The sequence below is a fragment of the Blennius ocellaris genome (genome assembly GCF_963422515.1).
Source record: "Blennius ocellaris genome assembly, chromosome: 7".
NCBI classification, from domain to species: Eukaryota; Metazoa; Chordata; class Actinopteri; order Blenniiformes; family Blenniidae; genus Blennius; species Blennius ocellaris.
In genome coordinates this window covers 6,085,564-6,108,339 of record NC_137656.1, presented here as the reverse complement: position 1 = coordinate 6,108,339, position 22,776 = coordinate 6,085,564, and the positions used below count along the sequence as shown (strand labels likewise).

Genomic DNA, 22,776 nt, shown 5'->3' with positions numbered 1-22,776 from the left:
AAGAGTTTTTGTTTTTTTAATCAGTGACCGCAGACTTCGGAGAATCGCTCAGACTCGCCTCTGGCTGTGCGTACCTGTGGTTCCTTTGGGGCAGCTGCAGATGTAGGCGTTCTCCCGGTCCTGGCAGGTTCCTCCGTTCCTGCACGGCTGGCTCAGGCACTCGTTGATGTTGGTCTCGCACAGGCGGCCAGTGAAGCCGGGCTTGCAGTGGCAGCTGAAGGAGGCCAGGCCATCCACGCAGGTGCCATAGTGGCAGGGGTCCGAGTAACACTCGTTGATGTCCGTCTCACAGTGCCTCCCCGAGTAACCTTGGAAATAACCGCATTCTCATTTGTCTTCACGCAATTACTTGACAATAACTCATGCATTTCTTGACTTTCAATTGCGCTTAGTTTTTGTTGTTGTTTTTTTTTCTTCCTTTCTCGATGCTTGTGTACCTTCAGTGCAATCACAGGTGTACTTGTTGGGCCCGTCTGTGCACTTGGCGCCATTTTTGCAGGGCGTGCTGGCACACTCGTCGATGTCAATCTGGCAGAGGTTCCCAGTGAAGCCTGGAAGAACAAGAGGCTGTCATTGTGTGCATGTGTGTGTGAAGGATTGTGTGTGTGTGTGTGTGTGTGTGTGTGTGTGTGTGTGTGTGTGTGTGTGTGTGTGTGTGTGTGTGTGTGTGTGTGTGTGTGTGTGTGTGTGTGTGTGTGTGTGTGTGTGTGTGTGTGTGTGTGTGTGTGTGTGTGTATACAGACATGGCTACTGTGTTCTCACCATTTCAAACCCTCTCATAATCCTGAGCCCATGCCATAAGAGCTCTCAACAAATCAGAAATCTGCATGTTAATTAACAACTGTGCAACACTACAAGCGCTCCATTTTCCCTTTTCACTTCTTTTCAGCAACGCTCCAAAAGGGACAGGGGACCAGAGTAGTGGGGGGGGGGGGGGACAGATTCGTTTAAAGAAGAGGGGGGGGGGGGGGGGAGAAACGAGGGAAGAATGAAAGTTGCGAGGCCTCCTGACCAAGGGGTGAGAGACAAAGGAGGGACTGTCTGCTCGACGCAGCGCCAAACCAAGCCTGTTGCCTCCTTTGTCCCCCAAAACTTTTCCATCACAATGTGCATTCTCCCGTTTTGCTTTCACCCCCCCCCCACCCCTGCACGCCTCCAGAAAAGGAGCCGACATGACCTTTGACCCACCACTATTCAAACTGCCTTTCATTCAAAACTAACCAGCAGGCTTTCTCTTATTTCGCGTAGTTATTCTCAGCTCAAATACTCTCTTCTCGTCTATCCTCTGTCACAGCGCAATGACGAGTGGGATGTTTCTGATGAAGAGATAAAGACCCCCACTTTACATTTTCCTATGACAGGAACACACAGGTGATTAACCATAGAAAAAGAAAAAAAAAAACAAATCCAGTGAGGACATCTCTTTGTCTTCATCCAGGGGAATTTGCTCAAATCATTCAGTAGTTTCTGAATTCGCTGTGAGCAGGAATCAATTAATCTTCTTTACCACTTTGAGCCCATCCCAAACGATGTGATCACTAAAGTGTGGACACGAATTCCCAGTCACTCTGAATTATAGATCAAACCAATGAGACGAGAGCAGTGATTTAGTTTTGAGTGTCTTGAGTGTTTACGCCACTTATATTTAAATAGGCTGTGAATAAATGGATAAATCAAAAAGTTTTTTACATGAACATATAGAAGAAAAACAACTAAAAGGTTAAAAGTAGTAGCAAGACACTTTCACTAAAGATTTTTGAGTCAAAACTAGAGATTTTATTATTATAGCACCACCGCAATGATAATCTATTTTTTTATAAATTATCCCAAAGTTAGCATTTTTGTGGTTTCTGCCGGCAAATCATTCCACTGATTTTCATTCAAGCATTTCCTGTTCCTCAATGAGGACTTCTTCTTATTGTGACGTTTTATTATAGAGGGATGCATTTGCAATGTCAAATATTTGGGCTGGCTTGCAAAAGGAGTGAGCTACTAGTAATTTAACATATTATTAGATACAGATCTTATTTCCAGTACTACATAACTTCATGAAAATTCAAAAAAAGCACAAGAATAACAAAAACCTTTATTTTGGGATTTTGAAATTGATCATTTAATCTTTGCTCCTTTGTTGGCTCTGACTGTCGCATTTCAGATTTTTCTTTGCAACATAGGCTCCTTCCCCTCTATAAAAAGATGTAAAACATTTCTCATTTTAGACATTATTTACAAGGAAACTGAAATTGAAATTTTCTCAGGATAAACACCTTGTCTATTCTATTAAACTTTTTGTTCCATTATTTTATTAAATGTTGGCCTGTGAGTTCAGGAAGAATTACTGCAAGTATTTAACACAACACAGCCAACACTGTCCAATAAACATAATGCAAAATCTATAGAAGCGTTTATAATTTACAGTTATAGCATGTCACTGTAACTTGCATCCTCAAAAATTCAAGACCACCCCCCACTTGAGCGATAACATAAAGAATCCAGAAAACATCCAATATCAGAGGAAAATGAATCAGAAAGTTGACATTTAGCAGTACAGCCAGAGGAGGAAGGACAGTATGTGCTATAAGAAGAAACCTGAGTTGCACAAACTGTCTATTCACTAGGAAGTGATCGTTCTTCACAGTTCAGTACTTCAGTCCACTGTCTGCAATCAGAAGCCCCCACCCCCCCGCGGCCCTCTGGTCTGTCAAAGAATTTCTTACCCAGATGCACACATAGCATGCACACACAAAAGGTGAAATGCAAAAGCATGCACTTTGAAGGGGGGGGGGGTCACATACATCACACACCTCCACAACCAGAGAGAGGGATTTTTTTTTATCCCCAGACTGCTGGAATGAGACATTTCAATGGGTCTCAGCAGGGTTTCCATGGCTATTCCATGTACAGAAATGAAAAGGAGGGGACCCTCGCCTCGGGCCTGGCTCGCAACAGGGACAAATTTACATCTCAAGCAAGTACGGTTAAACTACCCCCCCCCCCCCCCCCCCCCGCGCACCCCCCACCCCTTCCTGCTTCTGCATAACGGTCTGTGCGTCTCAAACACCAAATCCCCCCCACCCCCCCTTAAAAAAAAAAAAAAAACACTTTCACCACCACTTTGTGCCGCTTCCTCACATAACCCTCGCTCACTGTCGCACACACTGAGCTTCTCTTCGGCGTTAAGCTCTTGTGTTCACTCTTGTTCCCCTGCTCCATTAATTCCACAGCTTCCTTGTTGGGATTTCTTTTCTGTCTCTCTTTCTTTCTGTCGTTTCTTCTTCCTTTCTTGTCTTCACATCAGGAGAATTCCTTCTTCTCCCCAAACCCGGGCCGCCTTTGATACACCCGACTCTGGGTTTAGCTATCACTTCCACCTCAATAATCACGATGAAAGAATTCAAAACACCCCCCCCCCCCTCCAAAAAAAAGAAAAAAAACATTTGAAGAGTTTCAAGAAGCATCCTTGTATTGCTTTCTCTCTTTTAGATTTAATAGTTGAATTCCTCTACTTTTGAACAAAACATCAAAACCTCTTGTACAAACAGTACAACTCCAATTGCATTTCTATACAGAAAATGCTTCAAAAGATGCCCAACAACCAACTCATTCACCACCACGTTACAATAAATGTCATTCTCAGCCTCCCTCTCTTGTTTCCAGTCGCCATCAAAAGTCCCACTCAGATCCACACGTTTCTGCTCAATCATCACACTTGATAAAAGGGATTAGAAACTTGTTTAAAAAGTTCTAACTTCCTCAAGCCTCCCCCTATAGATTTTCGTTCTTTTTTTTTTTTTAGCATCTCCTCCTGGGCTGCTGCGTCTGTGCCGGGCTGCCCGGGCCCCGGTAAGCCCGCCTCAGGGCTTGGATTAGCTGCTGTCCACAGAGGTGTTTGTGTGTATGCGGTGGAGACTAGAAAGAGCGGGAACAAGATAGAGACAGAAAAGAGAGAGGAGGGAGATCGACCTCCGTGGCCCCTGGCCCCATCCCGCCGTCTCCCTTCCCTCCCCCTGTACCCCACCCACCCCACCCCCTTTGCCTCTCACCTGTGGGGCACTGGCAGTGGAAGGCGTTGATCTTGTCGATACACTTGCCGCTGTTGAGGCAAGGGCTGTTGGCGCACTCGTCCGTATCGATCTCGCAGAACTCGCCCTCATAGCCTGGCCAATTAGCAAGGGAGGACCAGAGGGGTGAGGAGGGGCGGAGTGGTTAGACACAGATGGAGGCATTTTCACACCGCTGCTGCAGAAATGCTGCTATTCTCATCAGGGATTAAAACTGTACACTGATAGGAGACAGTAACAAGACATCAGACAACCAGTGGTATTTACATTAAAGCTTCCAGATCAGGGGGGTGAAAACGTAAGGCTCGTGGACCTAAACTGGCCAGCAAGAGGCTCAAAATGGCCCGCCAAACCTCTACGCAGTTTGAAAAAACGTAAAACATTTCTGAAAAGTTAGCTGACTGAGACCCAAGTTGAGATATTGGTGATGCTGCCATGAAAGCCAGTAGACTATCCTCAAAGCCATGCTGTCAGATTGCGTTTGTAGAAACCTGCATAATGCAACAGCCATAGAAGGACATTTGGACATTTCACTGTATTTTGCACCAGAAGGTTTCATTAGAATTGGCTTTATGTTGAGGTTGTAGTCGTTTCCGGCAGTAATTGTTTGGTTTTTGTGAAAATACAGATATTTTCATCACCTATACTCACGACAACAATGAAAAACTTTTACAATTTAAATTTGTGGCCCCTGGTTGACACCCCTGTCATAAAGCAAAACATTAAATGAAATTTCTTTCTATAAAATCAGCTGTTACTTATTTTGGTGTCCAGCAGCTAATTGCAGCACAATGCTATAATGAAAGCTTGCCCATTTTCTGTGGAGAAAATTGCATCGATTCATACTGTAAAGGTGAATTTGTAAAAGCACAAAAGCTGAAAGCTGCAGAAATCAAGTCAGATAAAGATTAAAATTTAAAATTTCAGGGCATATCACTTACAAAAACAACTATAAAGTAGTTTAATATGAAATGTGCTTTAAATTGAAACAAATGTGGAGTTGTTGTTTTTTTTCCCGCCATCATTTTGCCAGTCCGAGATCACAGTGGAGGCTGAATGTGGTTTCCATGAGTCTCACCTGGCATGCAAATACAGTGGAAGCCTCCAATCTTGTCCAGACAGGTGGCTTCATTCAGACAGGGGTTGGACATGCACTCGTTGATGTCCAGCTCGCAGCGCGGCCCCACGTACCCCCGCAGGCACTTACACTGGAACGAGCCCTTTGTGTTGATGCATTTCCCCGCGTGCTCGCATGGGTTGGAACCTGTTGGAACAGATCATTGCTTTAATTTCACTCTCCGTAGCAGGCCCCCGTGTGCATGAAGACCCCACAAAGCAGCAGTTTTGCTGCGAAGACCTGGAAAAACAGGAGGTTTAGTGTTGTTTGACAAAGCGAGACCACAGCCTTAATTGTGTGATTACAGCGACAATGCCCCGAAAGGTGGTATTTACAGCATTTATGGGTACCAGATTATCCATAATAACAGGAGGGAACAACGTTGCATTTAGGCTTGTGTGAAGAGGAACATGATGCTTGCGTGGCAGTGTGAGTTTTACCCAGCGAGCACTCGTTGGTGTCCTGATCACAGGACGCCCCGGTGTACCCGGGGGGGCAGGTGCAGAAGTGGGTTCCGCTGACTGGGTTGGTGTCACAGTTGGAGCCCTTCTGACACGGGTTGCTGATGCAGGCGTCGTCCAGCTGGCAGAGCAGACCTGCAGGAGACGACACACTCAGGTTGACTTCATTGCACTGGACTTGACTTCAACAAAGACTGCACGATCAACAACTACCGTCAAGCGCAGTACTACGATCCGGAGCAGAAAGGAGTGTTAAATCTAAACAACAGGCCCTGCAGGGTCTCGGGAATTTATATGGCTTCCTCCTTGTTTCTGTAACATTCGTATCGCAGTATCCTGTGGAAAAATGTATTCATTGCTGTTCTGCAATCAGGGCAACTTCTCCAAAACAATGAATGTATTTGATTCCAGTGCAAATAAACTGAATAATGAGAAGTCTTTCATCGTTAGTTTCTCTACATTCAAGATGCCTCTCACAACATTGGAAAATAGAGAAACAATAACAGACTGTGAACTGAAAAGAACTGAAAACAATAGGATTTGATATTCTACCAATTTGAATAGGAATCAAATTCATAATTTAAGATGAAGAGAAAAGTAGCTGATTTAGGCAGTGAACTGCTATTTGCAGTGATAGGGTGATACTAACATCTTTTAATTTAATGGAAGCATCAATAACCACATATGAGTACGATTCCTCCATTGAAAATATAATTAAAATATACATTCGAGTAAATTGTTAGGTACATGTAATATTCAGACTGTTACATATGTAAATGAGTTGCATACACACTGACATGAAAGTATCAGTATTCCATTGTTTGCCTGTATATTTCATCTCAAAATATTCAAAGAAAAGACAATTAAGGCACCTTAAAAACGACCTGCAAAAAAAATGTAATAGAAAAAAAATGTGTAGTGGAGTAGATATGAAGCATTTTCCTCAAAATAGCTTGTCAAGGAGCAAGAGAACTCTCCGTCAAAAATACGGCGTCATACCTGTGCGTCCGTGCGGACATTCGCAGAAGAACGAGGCGATGCGGTCGTGACAGGTGGAGCCGTGGTAGCAGGCGGCGCTCGCGCAGTCGTCGATGTTCTCGCTGCAGTCGTCCCCGGTCCAGCCGTTCACGCACACGCACTGGTAGCTGCCGTACGTGTTGTGGCACGTGCCGCCGTTCTGGCACGCGTTGGGCATGAGCTGGCACTCGTCGACGTCCTCTGTACAGAGCTGACCTGGGGGAGGGGGGGGACCAAAGCGAGTTCATTCAGATCCTAGAATATAGTGGCAGAATTGGCTTGTGCATGCATGTGCCGAGTTCATTGTCTCTTAATTTATGTAATTGCACTTGTGCGTGCATATTCACATGTGCGTCTGTAATGAAATATATGCATACTCTGATTTGCGCATGGACAAATTTGAACAAAATTAAAAAGGTTCATGTGTGCATACAGGCATCTGTAGTGGAGTACAAGGACCCGTAAATGTCTAAATCTTCACTTCCCCCTCAGGTGCATTTGTCTCTCCAGCCACAATAGATATTTAGCATTAAGTCTGGGGTTGTACGACTCTCTGTTCCTACGAGCAGGCTCTCTAATTTCAGCCTGGTCTGTCTTATTAGCTGCACAGCCTTTATTACACTACGTAGCACTTTTATATTGCTCCATGATTACAAACACAACATCACAGGACATGGATAACGCCTTTACTGACGAAGAGCAAATTTCCCTTATCCATCATGACTGTGACGCAAAGCCTGAGGTAGAGGGAAGGACAAGGACTTGTCCTTGTACTCACACAAAAAACATATAGCACATACATACAAATTGGTTAGATTTGCACACCAGCACATCAAGTTCTGCAAGACACACAATTTTGGTAGGCACAAGTAAAACTTATACATACAAATACGATTACACACACACACCTGTGAACTCTGGCTTGCACTGGCAGTTGTACGTGTTGACTCCATCCACACAGGTCCCTCCATTCTGGCATTCGTGACCCGGACAGTCATCGATGTTGTGATTGCAGTTTTTCCCTGTAAAACCTGAAACAACGAGGGAAATATCAACAACATGTTCTGATCATTCCCTTCAGCACTGGGGTTTTGTCTTCTTCTTCAGAGACTTGAGTTTCTCATGGTTTGAAAACAACAGTCTCCCAGCTACAACAAAGGGCATGAAACCCTTCTACAGTTAAATGCGGTCAACTGTCTTTTCCTTCCCAGGAAAAGAAAGCAGCTGTGCCCTCTTGAGGTCTGTGGCTCGCTCACCATGCAATAACATTTACCCTGTTACACAAGAGGCAACCGCTGGACTGTGCAAGTGGCACCACGCTGATGTAAAATGCAATTCAACGGCTCCAAGTTACACCAGCGACTTACTCCTGATGAGGCTAAATGTTGTTAAGAAATTTCAATTAACTGCAGATTTTTCAGCAAAATGAAAGTCATTTGATGCACAGAAACAATTTTCCCATGACACGCACAATCATAAAGTATATTACTGTCTTTCTAAAGGCAAGTCCAATCCACCTGTAGCTTTATCTCTCCTAAACTCACCTTAGAGTGACCTCTCCTTTTGAGATGGGGGACTAAGACTAGCTGTCACTGAGTAACTGGGAACACCAGGTCAGAAACTTAAAGCTACATAAGCTTGGCTGTTCTATAGGTCTTGTCCCCTTCTCTTGTTTCGCCTGTACTTCTGGTCCAATCCAAATCCAAGGTAATAGCCTTTTTTGGGGGAGAGTTCTTCTTTGCAACTAATAAGATCTCAAGATCACACAAACACCAGTGGTGCAGACGACTACATCTCACTCACCTCAACCTTTATTTGGCCAGAGAAGTTGGGTATTAACAGCACTGCTCCAATGCCAGCATCAGTATCACTTATACTTAAAAAAGTGCTCTGATACTACGTGTTCAGCAGCCTGTCCAAACAATGCTTGTTTTTCCACCAGAGGTGTCTCGGCCCTACACATACAACCTGCAGGAAGCAGATCTGCCAACTTTTGACTTCAGCTCAGAGATAGATTTAGAGGGTTTCACAAAACCCGAAGACTTGCGGGGAAGCTGTAGTACAATATTTGCAGGTGATAAATCAAACCGCGCCGTAGAAAGCGAGATAGAAATACCTACATGAAATGCAGAGTGAACGCAGAAATGTTGAAATGATCTCATTTCACTTCATTCATTTCATGTTACAAGATACCAGATGGCCACAGGCCAGAAGTCCAGGGCACAAAAGTACAAGAATTCAAAGGGGGAAAAAAAAGACAAAACCATTAAAAGTTTTGCTTCTGAAATAAAGCTGTTGAATATCTGAACTGAAATGGATTTTCTCCCCCAACAGTTTGAAATGAGGCCACGACTGTGTGAGCTGATCCTGCCTCTGTTCTCATGGATCAATGCATTGTTTGTGAATATATCACTGAAAAGAAATACTTCATTGTAATATAAAAGCAACTTCTAGGTTATCAGATGATCATCATGTTCGAATCAACATTGTGCATTCACCTTCTCCCAGCGAATATTCCTGGATGATGAGAAATTCTCTTAATAAATGGGTATAAGTATCATATATTTACCCCAGTTCGCTTGTTTTAAATGAATTCCCTGACAGAACCCGGGAGACTTTGCAGTACTGAGAACAGGGCAGACGTAGATATGTGTGGAAACAAGTACGGACGGATGGACGACCAGGAAACAGAATGTCTCCGGCCCGCGGCTGTGAGACGTGACAAAAGGTGGCCTTCTCAATCCTTTCCATGAATGTCTGAAGTCAGTGGAAAGACATTTAAAAAAAACAAAAACAAAGCAGTCAGTCTGGGTGGATGTGCTAAAAAGGAGGGAGGTCTGCGCCGCTGCACTCCCAGCATGCTTTGCTCCACTCCAGCATGTGAAAAGGATGTTGTTCTCTGACCATTTCCTCACGATAAGGCTGGATACCTTCCTGCTTAGCCTTGTTCACGCACGCACGCACGCACGCACACACACACACACACACACACACACACACACACACACACACACACACACACACACACACACACACACACACACACACACACACACACACACACACACACACACACACACACACACACACACACACACACACACACACACACACACACACACACACACACACACACACACAGAGGCAGGAACAGCCCTGCCTTATATGACTTCATCACCGCTCTCCCAGCAGCCATCAATCCTGATATTTAAACTCTTACAGCTGCATTTAGACACTGTGACCTGACCTCAAGCATTAAATGACCACATGATCCACGTCAGCATGACATGTGATTTATATGTAACTTTTTAAAAAGTATTTTCCTGTTTTCATCTTAAAAACAGGAAACTGAAAAATATTTGGGTACACAAGCTGGGAAACATTGAGCACTTTCACATGAACACTGGAAATCTGAAATTAGAGGATGTAAGTCTCCATGTGAACATCAGGTTGTGATATAATAAGAGAAATTGGATTTACACAGCTAGATCTATCTCCAAAAACCTGATGTCTGTATTATTTATATTGTTTGAAGTGTAGGAGAAGCAATCATGTAGCAAACCGAAGTGATTGTTTTGTGAGTTATTGTTCAACTTTATACCAAAGATTTTCAGGCATTTCAAACATTTTGAAATGCTGATCTGTATAATGCCCTGTTTTTTTTTTATACAGAATGAAATGTGTTCATGTGCAAATAAATCTGAAATGTATCTGTGTAAATGTACATACATCTAACGTTATTCTAAGTGCATTGTGAAAAGTGCAATGTCAGCAAAGCGCTGCTGACAACAGGAGTCCAGACTGATGAAGCCATGATTGCTGTAATGTGATCTCTGTACCTGGCACACAGGAACATTCGTAGCTGGTCTCCCCCTTCTGGATGCAGGTGCCCCCGTTGTAGCAGGGCGACGGGTTACAGGGCAGGTAGCGGCTCTCGCAGTGCTTGCCCGTGTACTCCTGCGGGCACTGGCAGCGGTAGCCGCCGACCTCATTGATGCACACGCCGCCGTTCTTGCAGGGCGAGGGACTGACGTCGCACTCGTTCACGTCCTGCTTGCAGTTCTTCCCGGAGAAGGCCGAGGTGCAGGAGCAGACGTAGCGGGAGTCCACGGAGGAGCAGCGCCCGTCGTTGGCACACGGATTCGAGGCACAGGGGTCGGCTTGGTCGCACTGTTTACCTGAGACCGCACAGGGAGATTGTTATAAAGTAGATGTTTTAAATGCTCATAAATGGATGACGAAAGTCACGGTGACTCTTAAAATTCACCAACAGTATAAATGCTAAAAAGATATTGATATGTGGATAAATTCAGGTGTTTCACTGTACTTTTGATGCCAAATGACTGCTTCTCAAGTTAAAATACCAATATTCACCTTTCACGTAGTAATTTTAGGTAACTATGAGTTTAACCCTAACGCAGAAAAGTTATTATACTTTTACAGAAAGCAAACACAAATTTACTTTTATTCCTTCTTACTCAGAAGTGTAAAGTACGGCTGTAATTCACATTAAATATGTCTAGATCATCAAGAATAACACAGAATTCTTCCTGTTAGTGGGTAAAGAGAACAGTTGAAATAATGCAATGACTGTTATAAGTTTGAAATCTTGCCACGTTTGTAAGGAGTAAAATGAGCAGCAGAGTTGAATTTGTGGCAAAAGAAAAAAAAAAAATCAATCTTCAATCCAAAACAATTTATTCAAGGCTAACTCAAAATAGTAAGCCTATTTGGGTGTTTTTAGAAGATTTAGTGTTATGAAGCATTGTTAAAGCAAAGATGAAAACCAACCAAGCATAAATGTTCTCACTGTTTGTGCTGTTTTGTTGAATTCTTTTGTAAAAAAAAAACCCCAAAACAAAACAAAAAAACCCCACACACAGCTCATTTAGCGTCTTGGTTTAGAATGCAAATCTGTAATGTCACACTACCCAACTCCTCCCACTCCTCTTGAATCCCCTCCCTTGACTTTACCTGACCATCCGGGGGGGCAGTGGCACTTGTACGTGTGGAGGCTCGCCGGCTCACATGTGCCGCCGTTGCGACACGGCGAACCGATGCAGCCGCTGCTGACGGGCGTCATGCAGCGGCGGTCGGTGAAGCCCGGTCGGCAGGCGCAGCTGAAGTCCACCGTGTTGCCCTTGGAGACGGCGCTGCAAGCGCCCCCGTTCATGCACGGCTGGTTGGTGCACGGGTCGCGGAACTGGCAACTGCTTCCTACGTAACCGTCCCGGCACCTGGAGGAGGCAATATTAGAGATCATCCATCAATACCAAAACCATTTCACTTTTACAATTAATCATTGAGTCGGTTCTATAAATTGGCCACAAACAATGTGATCAATCACGTTTCATCACGGCTGTGTGCATTCAAGGACATGAAATCCAGAATTCTGTTCTACAAATCTAATAAATACATGTAAATAAATAAACATATTCTAAAAACAAAAAATGTGATTGCATTTTATGTAAATAATCAGCCTAAAATTTGGGAAAATGCAGTGCAATACAGTTTTACTGATATTATTTAAATTTGATTTTTTTAAAAAGAAGAAGATTTAAAGCAGCTTTAAATGATTGATCCAACTTCATTCAATGAAAAACTTCATGCGAGTGTTTTGGAATAATAGCCTTTTTTTTTCATAATATATCTTTCAAATCCAAAGCCAGGTTTGTACCACTTTTATATTCTTGAGGTTTGATTAAAGATCCAAACTGCGGGTGAAAATAGAAACCAATTCAATCTGGTGCATCCCACAGAAACACCAACAAGTTGTCAACGACTTCATGAAAACCTTCTGTCTTCAAGATGTATTGGTCAACTCATAAATGTCAGCTTTTTATTTATTTCCCCATTTACCATTTCAAAGCCAGTCAAAAGGAATTCCCAAATGCTATTTTCATGCATCCAGTCAAGAGTTCACGAGGCTAATGCAAGTCGTTGGAGGAGCAAAGGTCCCTCCTGTGTGTGTGTGTGTGTGCTACTGTGCTTATAAATCAGCTGCTCTGGGTAATAGCCTTCACCAGCTATCCATTTCTTTTAAAAGACGGCCCTGCCTTGTTGTTTTTACAACTCGACAACATGGCCATGAGAAACTATGCTTTAAACGGGACATCCATCTTTGCGCAACCCCCCCCCCTCCCCAAAAAACCACGAACAATGCGTTTGGGCTTCTAAAACCAAGTCTGAACAGAGAGACGAGGGGGAGGAAGAGTGTCCTGTGATGTTTCTCACAGGTTGTGTATGTGTCGTAAATGTGGTGTGTGTGAGAGAGAGAGAGAGAGAGAGAGAGGGACAGAGAGAGAGAGACTGCAGATTACATTCACACATTTACAGCTTCAATGATTCAATGAGCGGAGCTGAAGGGTCGTCCCCTGAGAGCGGCTCAACAAAAAGGCCGCACACACGCATACACGCACACGCACACTCATACAGGAAGATTACAGACAGGAACTTGATACAGTTGTGTATGTGTCCACACGAGGAAATACCAGTGTCAGTTAAATTAAGATTGTAGACTCATGTTTTACAGGAATAGTTGAAATGTTAATCCCAACGCATATTTGATTAATTGTTTTTAATTGTTTACCACACAAAAAACATAACGTGACTCACATCTTTGTTCCAGCTGCACATTGATGGTAGTTCTTTTCAGTCTGAGTTTTTTGGAATGTTTTTGTGTGCTTTTAGCGCCATACTATTTAAATATCTGACAAAAAGACTCAAATTGTATCTCAGATTCATACTTGCCCATTAGCATATAGGGCTGCATATTGACAAGGATCTGGTGATAAGATACGAATCTATCTAGTCTCAAAACCAAACATCCAACAATAACACATAACCAGCTGCCTTGATCAGAGATGATGAAATCCCCCACCCAAGTAGGTGGCAGTGTTGAGATCTATCCTCATTAATTTATCCCAAAGAAGAAGTGAATGACCCAGGAAGTCAAGCCAAGCAATCCACCCATTATTACTCATTATGTCTTTACTCCCATAAGTATAATCACGTAATAGTGAATTGGGAAAATAAACTATAAGGATAAAGTGAAACAGATTCCATGCAGTTTATGAATTGATAACCTATTAAGAATTGTATAATCACATGATCATTTATGAGTACTTATTATCATTAAAACATTATCCAAGTTTTCAGTTTACAGTTTTCGTGCTCATAATGGACAAAAATAGCCAAACAATATCTGCAAAGCTTTGTGCTTTTTTTTTTTTTTTTAAGATAGACAATTTATAATCTGTTTTAAATCTGATTGAAAGAGGAAACAGTCCTTCAATAGTTGCCAGGTATTTACAGCATTTTTTTGCATACAGCAAACTAGCCTGTTCCACTCGAGCTGTCATATGCAACAGGTAATACGTCTTGGTTTATTTCTCATAAAATCTTGATTTAACAGATGTTCAGAGGAGAAAAAGATATTTTAGACATGTGTGGTGAAGACATCAGTTGTTATAACTTTGTAAGAATAAGTGACTATAAGACAAAACATACACTAAATACATTTGGATGAATTAAACTGAATCTTGTTGTTGTTGCCTTCACAAGGATCAAGGTTAATCCTTACCACCCACATCTTCATTCCCTTTACATCAAGAGGTTCAGTACTGTTGTCAACAGCTCTGGGCGGCCCTCACAAAAACAAAGCATCTCCTCAAAAACACCAGTGACACCAGCAATCTGAGGCATTTGGTGTTCTTCCTAATCCATCCTTCCCCAAAAATTGAGACCCGAGATAAAGCCGCCATCATGGACAGCCTTCAGCGGCTCTCGCTGGCCAAGACATGCTCACGTTGACCCTTTTGTCAGCGCTCATTCATCCCAAAGACAAGGCAGCATCTATGAAACGGTGTTTGAGCCTCAAGCCAACATTATGGCGACTTCAAAGCGCCACGCCAGCACCTTGGCGCTCGGCGCTCCTTCGTTCTCTCCCCAAGGGCATTTTCTCCAGAATCAGACAAGGAACGGGCGCGGGATGAGACAGAAGAGCCTTCGCTGGCTACGGACATGAAAGATTTCTGAAAAGGGAATTCTGGAGACACATGAGAATGTAGAAAAAAATCAAACATCTTTTTTTTTTTTTGAAAGAGATCCAAAGATGGGCTATGAATCTGTTGTTTATTTACTTATAATAACAAGTGGAAAACATCCTGCAGACATCAAAGCGGCATTCCCACGACATTAAAAACCCAAAGGGACACTCAAATACCTGACCAGAGCCAGTGAGTCTGTTCGCCCCGAGGGGCTGGCAGGACCGTGTCCCCAAACATTCCCGGAGCGTCCGATGTCTGTGTGTGTCTGTGTGTTGGGGGGCCAAGCCGTGGCCCCTGTAAGGGGACAGGCCTGTGTTTGGACGGTCTCCCTCTCAGGGGATTATACAGCCATAGGACTGTGGCAAGGAAAAGAAAACATCACATGCTACGCTGCGCGCTGCACAAACAGCAGCAGTGAGCGGTGGCATGTCACCGCGCCGAGAGCAGAGTGAAATATTCAATATTCATGGAATTCTGGTTTCATAGATAATAAGAAGTGTGATTTGTCTCCTGCTAATGAGAAGCTATTAGTTCATATATCATAGTAAATCTTTATGAAGTTATAAACTGTTACACTTAAGGCTTCGGACCAAAGTTTAGTATATAATTTAATTCCTATCCACGCCACTAACCTAATTTTGTGTTTCAATTAAATGAATGTTTTACTTCCACTTGTTTATTTATTTTATTATTCGTTCCCAAACATTGAAGTCAGAGTGAAAACTCATTCCGCAAAAAGGTATCTGCTAAACCAGGGGTGTCAAACACATTTTAGTTCCGGGGCCAGTTTCATCGAGAGTGGGCCAGACTGGTTAACCTTTAAAGTTTTTCTTTGTTGTGGTTCAGAGAGAAAATGTCTATATTTACGCAAAAAACTAATAATTACTAATGAATATGACAACAATCTCAACATGAAGCCAATTGATGGCGCTTTAGCATCGTGATTTTATAGGTGATACACTGTTGGATCTGACCGAGAGTATTTTAGTTTATTTTACCATTCTATTGAGTCACTGCTCCTGGTGTTATTTTATCACACTGTATTATCCCCTCCCTCTTGGATTTTTAAAAGCTGTATGCTATATATGTTTCTGCATGCCATGTTTATATGAATATGCGTTGTTTATGTTTTATACTTGCGCCCAACACAGATTGCATTACTGGGACAAAAATGAACTGAACTGAAACTTCTGGTGCAAAATAGAGTGAAATCTCAAAAAAAAGAAACTTCTCCTATATCTTTTGCATTATGCATGTTTTTACAAATTCACTCTGACAGCACGGCTTTGAGGCTATAATGGAAGCTGTGCTCTCAGGGTCTCGATTGCTTGCTCACCCTTTGCTTGGTAGTTTGTCGGGCTCACGGGCTTTATGTTTGGCGCCCCCGTGCTGGACCCTCAGATTTTGGCGCCCCAAAGTTCAAGCCCATTAAACACTTTGAAAACCTGAATCAACCATCCGTGACTTGAAGACAGTCTGTTTTTTTGTTGTTGCCACAGACGAAAAATGAAATCAAAGAAAACTTGAGGAATTTATCTGAACTTTGCTGATCTAATATGATCTAACATGATTTGGTGACACTAAACTCACACTCGACTCGCTCGAATAACATTTCCTCTGTAATCTAATCACACAGCTTTACATACAAATTCTTCCACATTGTGTTTGAGAATCTTTTCAAATCCCAGAGCGGACTGTAAAGGCATGTGTGTACTCCCCTGTGATGATGGGGGGGGGGGGGATTGCAGGGGGGTGGGGGTCAGAGCAGAGAAGCCGCGGATATTTGGCTGCTTGGAAGGCCCCGTCTGAGACTAGGCCCAGCGGTGGCGGGCGCTGAGGTCGTGAGGCGCCACACGAGCTCGCTGGAAAAAGGCCGCAGGGAGCAGGTGCGCATGTTAATGAGGAGACAGCAGCTGCTGCTCTGGGCCAGTCACTGATGCCCCCTCCTCGCCTCCACACACACACACACACACACACACACACACACACACACACACACACACACACACACACACACACACACACACACACACACACACACACACACACACACACACACACACACACACACACACACACACACACACACACACACACACACACACACACACACTACTCCCTCCACGTCTCCCTCCACATCTCTCCAAGGCACCCCATCCTAAACACTGTGCTAAAGCCTCATGCACTGCAAAGCATACCCTTAAAAATTTAGTTTTTTTTAACGTAATATGTGTGGACGACAAGTTGCATCAGAAATAGAGCTGAGATACACTCAAGAATCAAACTAACCAGTACAAAAAAAACAAAACATTTTTCTTTTGATTTCATGGCTGAACTTTGTCTTAAATTGGACGTTTTTTGCAGTGTCTGCATCTCAATGACAGCGCTCCCTCCTGTCAACACTTAGCGGAGAGTGAGGGAGGAAAAGGATAAGAAGAGAGAGCAAAGGATGAGTGGGGGCATTGTTTTTCCTCCCCATTCAGAGCTGACCACAGGACGAGCGTATTCAGCTGCTGCGCCTCTTCCTCCTCCTCCCGCTCTCCCTCTCTTTCGCCTCCTCTTTTTCCCCCAAAAAATCCATCTTTGAACCATCAACATGTGCCTCATTCCTGAACCGTCCCCCGTACCCCCCCCCCATTACTAAATTTTGCTTCCTCTGTTCAAAGCCACTTGCTCCCCCTCTGTGCAGCCCCCCCCCCCAAAAAAAAAAAAAAAATTTTCACCCAGCTTCTAGTATAGTTTATTTTTTTTCATGAAACACTGCATTTAGATTTATACGTCTCAGCTGACAGCATTTCACCCCCTCAGGGATGATCTCCCAGGCTGCTCTGTGACTTTTTCTTTTAGCAGTGGGCGATGTTGGAGGCCAAGAGCGAAGCAAGAGAGCGGCTTAAAATCCCCAAAAAACACACACATACACACATTACACACACACATAGAGGCGGTCATGGAAACAAAGGAGTCTGAAAGAAAGGAAACTGGAACTGGTTCGGTTTGGTTTTCAAGGACAGAAAAGCAGACAGGAGCTGCCAACTCAAGCAGGAATTTTGGTGTTTACGCTAAAGAGTCTCCTGTCCTGGTTTTTAACCTGAGGAAGCTCAATGGAGGCTCTCTGGCAGCCTCACTTTATGGCTCTTTGAAAGAAAGAGTTTCGAAAGTGGTGCTCTGCCCCTCGTGAAAAGGCAGCCCAGCGTCTCGCGCCGAGGCCTGAAAAACAAACAGACGGGGGGGGGGGTGTCCTGCGGCCTCACCTCGGAGCACGTGGACACGCTGTCCAAACACGCCCCGGCCGAGGTGCTGCCGCCGTGAGTCAACTGGAGCACACGCCAGGCAAAGAATGCTAACAGTTTGCTCTTTAACTTGGAGATAACCCGTGAAATAAGGTGCAAAAACAGCCCCGGTTTAACTGCCTCGATAAGGACACAGATGTATTCGAAACAGTGGAAGGTGGGACACCAGACAATCAACGACTCTTTTTATGGAGTCTTGGCTGTGTTCAAAACAAACAAGAGTGGAGCAGCTGCTCCAACAAGCGGGATGTACTGGCCAGGGAGAGCGGGATAATCTCAACAGCAGCAGGTAAACTGGGGCTGCTGGAAAGGTAAATAAAGAAGACATGAAAAGACAGGCACAAATCAGAAGCTGAGCAAATATCAGGTGTTTTGGGAGGGATCGTGTGACTGCGGGACAGCAGTGGAATTATCTCTGCGGTAAGGCCGATACTGTTATTATCCCCTCTGTCATCCCGGTCCAGGAGCCCTCATTGTTCTCCTCGTCGCTCACTTCTGGGCCGGCTCTTCTTCGATTGCCCCCCGCAGTAGGCCGTGGCAACAGGTCTGCACTGCTGATGGGAGAGCAATAACAGGGGGCCATGCGGCGGCGGTGGCAGTGGCAGTGGATCGGGCCCGCAGCAGATGTTGCGGTGACATCTGACCCTTGGCCAGGCGTCACACTCAGGAAAAAAAAAAAAGGGGGGGTTTTTCCTGGGTGTCGGGCCAATCTGCCATCTGCCATCTTTCTGAGGTCTCACACACAGATGGGAACATGTAATATGTGGGCTACACATGTGCACTGTATACAAATAACAACCTCGTATGGGAGCACAGGTTTTGGCAGCTGGATGCACCTCGCATTTAAAGCTTTTTAAGGAGCTTACAGTGAATTAGGTTGTGCACTTATTCAATTATAGTGACATGTAAATCTCTGTGGGACATGGAGTGAGTGTCTGGTTTTGGTTTGGATTTCTGTAAACAATGTAATTATGAATATTACTGTCCTTTGTTGAGGCTTTTTTTTTCAGATTTCCACAAACTATGACCTATGTTGTCAAAACTGTCTAAGTTTTCCCTCTGGTCATTGATTCAATTGATCAGCAGCACAACATGTCTCATTGTGTACTCAACACAACCATTCAGCTCATCAAGGAGACTGCAAATGAGCCAAAACCTCATTAAAATCATTGAGTTTACAGTAACGCCATTCACATGCACTATAATGTATAGATTGTTTAAAAGTATCTGCATGAAAGAACCAAATAAGCTCTCATAGTAGCCCAAAAGTTGTTATTAAATACTCAAGAATCTTTCATTTTTGACTAGCGAAATAAATGTAATTTTTCTGTAACTCTGATGGAATATAGATGGGATGCTATATCATTCATTGACTACCAATGTCAATGTGTTTCTCTGATCATACAGATAACTTTCTTTGCTGTCATTGTTGAACGCATGCAATTTTTATTATTATACAACTATTTTTAAATACTGGTACAATACAAAACAAAATCAAGGTGGATTGTTTTTTCAGTGAGTTAGATAGATAGATAGATAAATACTTTAATAATCTCCAAGAGAAATTCACATTTCACTGCAGACATAACATATAAATAAATAAAAAACACAATCTAAGCATGATATAAGTTTATTTATGGTAATTATGGCCTATCATTTAAATGATACAATAAATGTCTTAACTTATAGAATATTGTAACATTTTGAGATACTGCAATATTGACCTCCAGGTTGTAATTCTTATAGAAAAGAACATAAAGGTTTGAAATATTTCTGTTTCTGTGTAATGAACCCAAAAGAATGGAAATGTCTGCTTTATGGGACTTTTCAAAATAAACCTGCCTCAACATTAAAGACTTGAGAGTTTTAGGCCCCGTTTATTTGACAATGTTTTGAAGTGAAAACGGAAAACTTTTGTTCCACTTTGGGTGTCTGTTTACACAAAACATTTTGTTCGGAGCCACTGAATGCAAGTGCGACTTTATGCAAACGGGGGGGAAATGCAACGTTTCTGAAAAGCTGCTACTGCGCATGAGCACCATGGCCATAGTAATGAAATGGACAATAACAACAATGGCGGCCTCCAAAGTGTCATGACTCCTGGTGTACATCCTTCTGAAAACTTGGTCATGTTATTGATGAGATTCACTATAATAACAATCCAGCTTCATCGTCTGTTCCTACGAATACCCGTATACTTGCCATTGTTAATATTTATTGTAATATTGGTTTTTGTGTGCAAACAACAGCGCTCACTAGGTCAACATGAAAATTCCATCGTTACAACCTTTTCGTAAAGGAAAACACAAGAATGATGCATATTCTTTCGAAATGGTGACACAGCCAAATTTTTAGAGCAATAGTTGTTCGAGGTCAGTTTTTTTCTCTACACAAGCATAGTCTGTAGTGAGCGTTTAGCCACAAGTGAAACTGTGTTAGTGGAGCACATTTGTAGCTCTGAGCTCCCCTCCTCTCCGTCCCTCTACCTCCTGTCAACCCTCCCACCCCCACCCATTCTCATTTCCTGGCCGTTTGGTACCGTGTCTGGTCTTAGTCCCCCCTTTAGTCTTGTCTGATCTGTTTTAAAAGCATTGCCCAAGGGGAAGACCCTCTAACCCCTCCTTTCCTCCACACTTCCCTCACTCTCTCGTGTTTTTTTTTTTTTTTCCAGCAGCGTGTACAGCATGGCACCACACCACAGTGACAACTCTGCCACCGCCGTTGAAAAAAAGCTGAAAAAGGGAAAAGAAATAAAAACTGAGACGCACCCCTAAATTCAGCTTTGATGACACAAATGGGGCCGGCGACATTAAAAATAACTCCTTCGCCGAAAAACCACACCTGGCACACGCGGGGAGGAAAAAAAAAAAAAGTACTGGGCTGTTTGAAGTGGAGTGGAAACCAAAGTCTAAACCAAATCCCAACTGGCTGGAGAAATTACAGGGGCGACGCTGTGCTAGTTGCCCTCTCCTTACATCCATGCTCGTGCTCCTTCCTCTCTAATCGTACAGGAGAGCTGACCTGGCCAGCCCACATCTGGCAGCCTTCATTAGAGACCCTGTTTATTTGGAAGCATTGCGGACATGGCCCATGGGAAAGAGCGTGTGTGTGTGCGTGTGTGTGTGTGTGTGTGTCTTGAGAATCATAGCACCTCTAATGATTTCTGCCACTGCCGACTTTACGAGCCTGGGAACCACTTAAAGGCTTCACGGGTGTCTGAAGGTGCAGCTGACAGCGCAACCGGATCCTCAGGTTGACACTGTACACGCTCACTTCAACATCTCAGTGTGGAAAAGTGTCCCATCCCGACAACTTTATTCTCAACAACTCCATGAATATATTTTCAAGGAAAGCTCTTTGACTCTGCGGGCAACGGCACAATGTAAGAGGTACAAGAGTTAAAAGCCAATTTAGCAGCCCAAGGGCTGGGAAACAGGTAGACCTCTGAGTGCATGTCTTAAAAAAAACCTGGTTTAGGCAGCCTCTTCCAATTGTTTTTCAATGTTTTGTAAATGTTGATGTAAGTTGGAGTCTGCATTCTGCTGGATGTGCTCTCAAAAGCCAGTGGATTCAAATAGTGAGGTTGGGCGTTTCAGTACACACCCGAAGACGGATCATCCACATCTGCAGCCCGGTGGAAATGACTGACAACCACGCCATGAGTAGAAATTCAGTAATTAGCCTCAGAATTGAGAAGTGAGAAGAAATCAGTGTGGTGTGGCATGAAGGAGGCCAAAACAACATCAATGTGACATCATCAAATGTTTGTCGAAAAATTTAGGGAGGTGTGGTGTAAAATGCTATTTATCCATCAAGTAATTCTGCACCAAATTCAAACATACAGCCAAAGTCATCAGGAACCATCTATAGCCAGACCAGTGAAGAGGAGGGGTGGACCCCACAGAGGTCTATCTCAAGGGTGGAGTCTGTCTGTGGTGACAGGAAGAGACAGGGTGATTTCATCCACGGAAATTCTGAGGTTTGTTTTCCATGACGTTTGGACGTTTGGAAGGCAATGGGACAACAAACATACTGATTTCCGACTAACTGATTGGGTCTATGTAGGTGTTTGTGGATCTCGGCTCGTCACCTTCCACATCTGCTCCAGCGAAAACATCAATACAATGAGAGAATCCTCACTATAAGCAAATGATGTTTTATCTCAGCCACCAGGATTAGACACCTCTGCTATAGACTAATACTTTGCGTTTTGTAGTTCTGCTTCCCAGATCGATTGGTGACCTTACTCTTGTACTGAGACACTCTGTTACTTCCTTTTGACTGTTGATTGTCATTTAATTCCTGTGTTTTAAAACTGTGTCTAGTTTCAAAATAAATCGGAAAACATTTGTCAGAAAAGATATCTATCTATATATACTGTTAAAATATATCCTATATGTTTAAGACAATTTTGAGTTGAATACACCAAAAGTAGTACTGATTTCCTTCATGCAAACATTAATTTGAACCTTTTTCTGTTAGAACTATTGGAAAAGCCAGTTCTGCTGAATATGCGTTAAAAGTCACATATCATCTAATTATATTTACATGTCTAACTTTATTTTACTTTAAAACTAATGGCGACACCTGAATGGTGTACATTGGATCCCACTGCTAAATATGAAGGAGTCAATATCTGATTGATATCAGTCTGACAAGCTGTATTCCTGCTCGACTGAACAAACGGTTGTTTCACAAGAAAGGCATTGCGCCCTAATCTCCTGAATATCCTGCGAGCGTGTTTGTGTCAGGGAGAGTGGAGGCTAACAGCACACCTGGCAG

General features: G+C 43.3%; 1 protein-coding gene across 2 annotated transcripts in view; it reads right to left on the bottom strand.

The window, feature by feature from the left end:
• The window catches only part of notch1b (notch receptor 1b), a 48,773-nt gene that overhangs the window by 22,047 nt on the left and 3,950 nt on the right, over nt 1-22,776 (bottom strand). For both annotated transcript variants that reach the window (XM_080500104.1, XM_080500105.1), the window contains exons 3-11: nt 11,631-11,893; nt 10,496-10,834; nt 7,565-7,687; nt 6,639-6,872; nt 5,619-5,774; nt 5,140-5,325; nt 4,044-4,157; nt 438-551; nt 75-308 (exon numbers count right to left, since the gene is read on the bottom strand). In XM_080500104.1, coding sequence (XP_080356230.1) covers nt 75-308; nt 438-551; nt 4,044-4,157; nt 5,140-5,325; nt 5,619-5,774; nt 6,639-6,872; nt 7,565-7,687; nt 10,496-10,834; nt 11,631-11,893 — 1,763 coding nt within the window. The remainder of the gene's footprint in view (nt 1-74; nt 309-437; nt 552-4,043; nt 4,158-5,139; nt 5,326-5,618; nt 5,775-6,638; nt 6,873-7,564; nt 7,688-10,495; nt 10,835-11,630; nt 11,894-22,776) is intronic.